Source organism: Morone saxatilis, unplaced genomic scaffold (genome assembly GCF_004916995.1).
Source record: "Morone saxatilis isolate NCDOM2014 unplaced genomic scaffold, NCSU_SB_2.0 Contig9, whole genome shotgun sequence".
Lineage (NCBI taxonomy): Eukaryota > Metazoa > Chordata > Actinopteri > Moronidae > Morone > Morone saxatilis.
This window is the reverse complement of record NW_023340268.1, coordinates 249,337-256,560: the sequence shown is the minus strand read 5'-3', so window position 1 is coordinate 256,560 and position 7,224 is coordinate 249,337. Positions and strand designations below refer to the sequence as shown.

Genomic DNA, 7,224 nt, shown 5'->3' with positions numbered 1-7,224 from the left:
AGAAGAAAGAAGAAGAAGAAGATATACTTTATTGATCCCCTAGGGGGAAATTGTTTTTTTCACTCTTTTTTTTATACACACACACACACACACAATATAAGTTTCCTCTGGAGAACCTTTCACACTTTCTTTCTGTAATCTGTTAATGAATTAACGGGTCAATTTCTGAGATATTTTATTCGTTAATTTACCACTTTAATCTGTAAGAGAACAACAGAGACGCTCCGACATGAACTCTGTCACGTAACTGATGAATGTACTAAGAGGACAATGAGCTGCCAACAAGTCTGTGAGGGGTGCTATACCTGTACAGGTGGATGTTACCTGTGGTTGGCAGGTCTGATGTTGCGGTCTGAGCGGAGGGCCTGGTCAGCGTACAGCTGCAGGCTGCAGGGGAACGGCAGCTCAGAGTCCAGATCATAGACCAGAGAGTCCGACTGCAGGCCGACCTGCAGCAGAACCACGTGGTAGTCCTGAAACAAATGATGACATCATTAATTACATCATTATTGTAGGATTGTCATTGCCAGATGGTCAAGTAGGAGGTGGTCTCAAGAGTCTTTGTTGGCGGTCCCATTAATGGACATTTAATTACAGGTGCTTCCAGGAAAAGTGCAAAACAAGAGAACTAGAAAATTATATTTGTATAAGAAACTGAGACTAAATCAACAAAAGAAAAACATTTTATAGTACAAGCCCTGGTGTCTGCTGAATATATCCCCACATACCTGCCTGTATGCTGTACTACGGCTTCACCATCCTTACTACCAGGCTGGGCACCATGTCTCAAACATATACAAACATGTCTTAAAGGAACACAAATATCCCACTGTACTATAATGTACACATCTCCGAAATGCACTATTCTCAGCCATTCAGAAACAAAAATAAAAGAATTAATTAAAGCTGCAAGCAGCATTGGGCGGGACCTCGCCATCGACCCATGTTGGGGCCTGCACGGCTGTAGCCCGCCGCAGCCGCGCATCACCACATCGCCCTACGCCCAAGCCCTCATCGCCGGAAGCCGAGGGAGACCGCTCTACATTGTCACGTGTTTCAGACACTGTGCTAAAGACTTCTGCGTTCATAGCGAGACTCTTCCCTGCGAAACGTGGAAATTCAGCGCCACACTCCGTTTGACGCACAGTAAATATTTGATTAACAATTTGAAGTCAATCTGATAAAATCTGTAGGAGTAGTTAGTTAAAATAGAAGCCGGAATGCTGGAAATGGCCGCTTACTTCCTGTTGCCAGTAGGTGGCGCTATCACTATATGTGAATATTGTAATGTAAACTTGTTAGTGGAGATTGGTCATTGTACACTAAAGTTATGAGTACTATCTGTTTTATGGCGAATCGGCAGAATTCGACACGTCGTCACAGGCACGCGGTTCGACGTACAGTCACAAATAGCACAACTTTTCATCTGCAGTGGCTAAGCCATTATGCGACGCCCATCTGCGGGACCAAGACAATACCTTAGCCTTCGCCACGACTGAATTTCATGAGTTTTCAGGCATGTTTAGCCCACCAAAATTTATCAAATGTTAAAATAACAATGTGGCGCTCACTGCGTCGCTACGGCAACACGGTTCAATCAAAATTCATAAGATTGATTAGATGTCATTGTCAACAGTCTAAGGGTCTTCTGACCAAAAATCAGCTGGATGTGGTCAACTTGCTGGGAGAAATACATAAAAGTGTAATTTCCGGTTACCACCAGGTGGCGCTACCACTTTTACTGAATATTATCACATAGACGTGATTTCATACTCATAACCCTTCGCACGATTTGTGCTCGGGCCCTAATAAAATGAAAAATAAATGATATAAGCAGCTTCCCCCTCTAACATGGTAGCACCCATGACGTCATTGACAAGGCGCCCCCTTCCACACGATGACTGCGACAGGTAAGACACTTAAAACTTAATAAAGCTGTGTAAGAAAAGTACCAATAAAGTAACTAAAATGTTTCTCTGTCATTACTGTGTTAAATTTAAGGATGATGGATCAACCAGATATAAACCCCTAAACACAAACAGACCCAGGATAGTAATGTTTATTGGCGCTATCAGGTGGAACAGTTAACAAAACATATTATATAACAAGACAAACAAAGTTGTGATAATGAAATGGCTAGAAATGAACACAAGGATTAATTCACAGTGACATCACAGACCCAAATTACTGGCTGGTCTCCACGTCCAGACTTCTGCTTCCACAGAGGAACCTGACGGAGATCAGAGAACATCTAAAAGTCAGCTGAAGAACAAAACAAGTCTTCCGTAGGAACAGATGTTTTATAGGACCTGACAAGACGTTATAGAACCTGAAAGATGTTTCATAGAACCTGACAGACCTTATAGAACCTGACAGACGTTATATAGAACCTGACAGATGTTATAGAACCTGACAGACGTTATATAGAACCTGACAGATGTTATAGAACCTGAGACGTTTTTTAGACCCTGACAGACGTTATATAGAACCTGACAGATATTATATAGAATCTGACAATGTAATAGAACCTGACAGATGTTATATAGAACCTGACAGATGTTTAATAGAACCTGACAGACGTTATATAGAACCTGACACCAGATGTACATAGAAGCCTGGCAGACAGTATTATACCAAACCGGCTGACAGGAGTATATAGAAACTGCTGACCAGAATGTTTATAGGAACCTGACAGACGTATTATAGAAACCTGAACAGATGTTACATAGAAACTGGCACGACCAGTATTATAAAAACCTGAAGACGTTATATCGAGACCTGACACAGATGTATTAATAAGAACCTGACAGACCGTCTATATACGAACTCTGACAATGTTTATGAAACCGACAGAGTTTATAGAATGGATTTTATAGAGAAGTCTGGAAAATGTTTTTCAGCCAACTTGCAGAGATTCTACCGCTTCATGTTCTCCTGTGTGTTATCACCCCACATTCTGTTCTCATTAAGATGAAAACTACAAAAGTCGTCCAGCAATGCAGTTCGCTCCGTTCTGACAAATCACAGAGTTTCCAACAAATTTTCTTCCCATGGCAGATAAGAACAGAACAGAACCAGTAGGACACCAGTAGAACGCAGTTAGTAGAGAGCTGCTTAACTGGTACAATTGTGCGGTTCTACGCCGGATAGAAACGCGGGATGTGTTTACCTTATTGACTAATATCGCTCGCAGCCAATCAGACATTAAGAGCTCTTTAACCCCGAAGGCGTCTAACTGCCAGCTGCTTGTTACAACTCAATACCTTTAACTGCCTGTACAATACAACCAGTTTGGCTTTCTCATGGTTTCCTCTGGTTTCCTCCACCAATTAATAACTTCAGGCCAGGCCATTTAAGCAAGGCACTGCTCAGGTTCTGGAGTTACGTCACTGCTCTATTTCCTTACTCTGAGTTATAACACTGACCATCTTTACATTGATATATGCAGTAACAGTTTCATATTGTAGAAGCAGTAGTAATATTGGCAGTACAGTATATGTTGGATATATTTTTGGCAGTTTACCAAGTAACAGATATGCTTGCAGTAGCAGATATATGTTGCAGTAGCAGTATTGTTGGGCAGTTAGCAGTATATGATTCCAGTAGGCAGTATTATGTTGGCAGTAGTGAATGTATGCTTGCAGTAAACAGTGTAGTTGCAGTAGGCAGTATATATGCTTGCCAGTAGCAGTATATGTTGCAGGTAGCAGTATATGTACAGTAAGCAGTATACGTGTTGCCAGTATCAGTATATGTTGCAGTAGCCAGTTAGGTTGCCAGTAGCAGTATATGTTGCAGTAGCAGAAATATACAGTCAGCCAGTATATTTACAGTAGCAGTATATGTACAGTACAGTGCTATGTTGCAGTCAGCAGTGTATGTGGGAGTAAAAGTATATGTTGCAGTGAGGCAGATGATTTGCAGTAGCATAATGTGCAGTAGCAGTATATGATTGCGTAGCAGCTGATGTTGCAGTAACAGGTGTATTGTTGCAGTAGCTATAATGTTTGCAGTAAAGTATATGTTTCAGTAGCAGTATATGTTGCAGTAGCAGTTATATGTCACGTAGCAGTATATGTTAGCAGTAACAAGTGTATGTTGCAGTAGGCAGTATATGTTGCAAGTAACAGTAAGTTTGGCAGTAGCAGCCTATATGTGCAGTAGCAGTATATGTTGCAGTATATTTATGCAAGTATTTACCAGTAACAGCTGGTAAATCACAATCCAGTTTTCGCCGGCTCTGTGTGATTCTGTCCTCCAACGCTCACTTTCGGTGTCAGCGCTGAAGACCGCTCCGCCGGACAGATATATTGAACGTCCAATCGGTAGAGTACTCGACTATATTATAAACAGTCAGTGATTTATAAGGAAGGACAGTGTTTAAAGCCGACATGTTCCCGCCCTTCCAAATGTTATATTATATCCGTTATATATTCTGTTGATATCGCGCTAAAGCTGACCAAACCCACTGCAGCTACGGACTGTGTGCGCCTGCGCACTATGGCTGGCGGACCTGAAGTAAACGTTCCTAGACTGACCCACAAATATCAAATAGTCAAGTCATAAATTCTGTATTCATCAAATACTAAGTATTCATTAATAATTACTTATAATGTAGTTCCCTTACTGCCCTGTACTCCCCCTTAGCCACACATTAATCACGGGATCAATCCTCTGCATTAGTTACATTACTGCTGTTACTGTAGCATAATGCAATCTTTTAACCATCCTTGATTATGCTTTGTTTAGCAACGTAACAATAAGTGTTTCTTGATATGATCTCCCCTTCCTGCCAGCAAACCTTCCAAACTAAAACCCTCATTGGCTTGCCAGGAGCACCTCAGGATACTGAAGGAGTACACAGGAGCACTCAAGGACGTACGGAAGAGCACTCCAAGGACCACTCAGGAGTATGAAGAGCAACTCAGCGAGCACTCCAGGAGTACCCTGAAGAGCACCCAGATAGCAGCTCCAGGAGTACTGGAAGCACTCAGGAGCACTCAGGAAGTACTGAAGAGTACACAGGAGCACACAGGAGTACTGAAGATAACACAGCGAGGCACACAGAGTACTGGAAGATACGAAGGAAGTACTGGAAGAGTACATCAGACACTCCAGGAGATACTGAAGAGCAACTCGGAGCACTCAGGAGTACTGAAGAGTACGACCAGGAGGCACTCCCAGGAGTCACTGAAGAGAACTCCCCCCAGGGAGTACTGATAGAGTTACACAGGAGCACACCAGGAGTAAAGGAGCTACCTGAAGAGTACACGAGTACCAACAGGAGTACCCACAGAAGTACACCAGGATACACAGGAGTACTGAAGAGATAACAACCGGAGCACCTCAGGAGCACTCAGGACACCCAGGAGTACTGAAGAGAACAGGACGCACCTCCCCCAGGAGTAACTGAGAAGAGTACACAGTAGGCACAGGGAGCTATGAAGGGGTACACCAGGAGCACCAGGAGTAATGAAGAGTACACAGGAGGCACTCAGGAGTAAACTGAAGAGTACACCAGGAGCACTCCAAGGAGCACACCCAGGAGTACTGAAGAGTAACAGGACAGCACAGGAGTACTGAAGAGTACACAGAGCAACAACAGGAGTACTGAAGAGTACACAGGGCGACACAGGAGCACACAGGAGTACTGGAAGAGTACACAGGAGCACACAGGAGCACTGAAGAGTAAAGAGTAATGCGAACGCAGTACACCCAGGAGTACTGAAGAGTACACAGGAGCACACAGGAGTACTGAAGAGTACACCAGGAGCACACAGGAGTCAGCTCGGAAGAGTACAACAGGAGTTACTGAAAGAGTAGCACAGTGAGTACTGAAGAGTAACCAGGACGGCACCACCAGGACGTAACTCGAAGAGTACCACAGGAGCACACAGGAGCCACTGAAAGTACACAGGAGTACCTGAACGAGTACACAGGAGTACTGAAAGAGCTACACAGGACCACACAGATACTGAAGAGTACACCAGGAGCACACAGGAGTATGAAGAGACACAGGAGTGACTGAAGAGTAACACAGGAGCACAACAGAGTCACTGAAGAGTCACAGGAGTGAAATACCTCTGCTCAGCTGATTGATTGACATATTGACAAATTGACATATTTGATCTGCAAACACTGACAGGCAGGGGGGACGCCTGTGTTGTTCCACACTCCACAAATCACGAAACCCGGAAACAACAAGACAGACTTGAACGTTTCACTTAATCTCAACAACAAACACAAAGCAAAAGTGGGGTTACAAGGTCAAAGGCTCCAACATGACAATGCAGAGTACCCAGAGGTCATGGTTCTGGGTCAGCCGGTGGTATCCAAGCAGCCAGGTTGTTTGCTAGGATACGCAAAACAGGTATGCTGACATGACCACCCATTCACCCATGTACACGAGGCGTTTGAGCTGGTGGCGGGGCCAGGGTTGTTAGGTGAAGAGGCGGATGGTGGCGTCCGGAAGTCCAGAGGAAACAGATGCCACGCGGGGCTGCGTGGGGTGAAAGGTCACATCTCAACACCAGGTCCATGAGTGTCCACATGGACCTCTGCCAACTCTTTTAGCTGGAACACATCAACGGTTCCTGCAGCAGGTCGCTGTGGGGGGGGGGGAACAGGAAGTCAGGCCATCACTGTCAGTACCACGTGGTGTATATAGTCACAGCGTGTAGTACAGTGTGAGTATATTGGTATATTACCCTTTACAGTCGCCGCCTGACAGACGACGATGACCGATCCGTCATCAGACGCAGCGAGGCGAACCACGCGGGTACAGTCTGTGATAGGCCACGCCCCTCCACTGCCTTCTTATGGGTCTGCAGAAAGTGATCACACCATCAATATGATCATCCTCCACACATGACAATACACGCATTCAATATGATCAATAATATGGATACAACACACCCATCAACTATGATGCAAAACATCAATAGATCAAATGACAATGATGATATGAAGGGTGTGTGTGTTTGATTGACAGGTACAGTACTCAGTAACATCTATAAGGTTAGGTTGAGAGGTCGGAGGTCGTAACCAAGCTCCAAGCCTGCAGTCCAGTAAACTCCAGCAGCACCAAACTGATCACACTGTAAAGGATCAGGTGTTAAGTATGATCAGTCGTGTTAATATGGATCAGGTGTTAATATGGATCAGGTGTTATATGATCGTGGTGGACTGGTACCTCCAGGGGGTGACAGCCATGCTGGAGATCCC

General features: G+C 44.4%; 1 protein-coding gene across 1 annotated transcript; it reads right to left on the bottom strand.

Annotated features, from left to right (window-relative positions):
* Positions 1-323: 323 nt before the first annotated feature.
* wdyhv1 (WDYHV motif containing 1) lies at positions 324-3,036 on the bottom strand (the record flags this gene model as incomplete). Its single annotated transcript, XM_035681294.1, is given in 3 exon segments — positions 324-473; positions 2,180-2,231; positions 2,954-3,036. Coding segments are annotated over 3 exon segments (204 nt in total), but the record flags the coding sequence as incomplete, so codon positions are not given.
* Between the last annotated feature and the right edge of the window lie 4,188 nt (positions 3,037-7,224).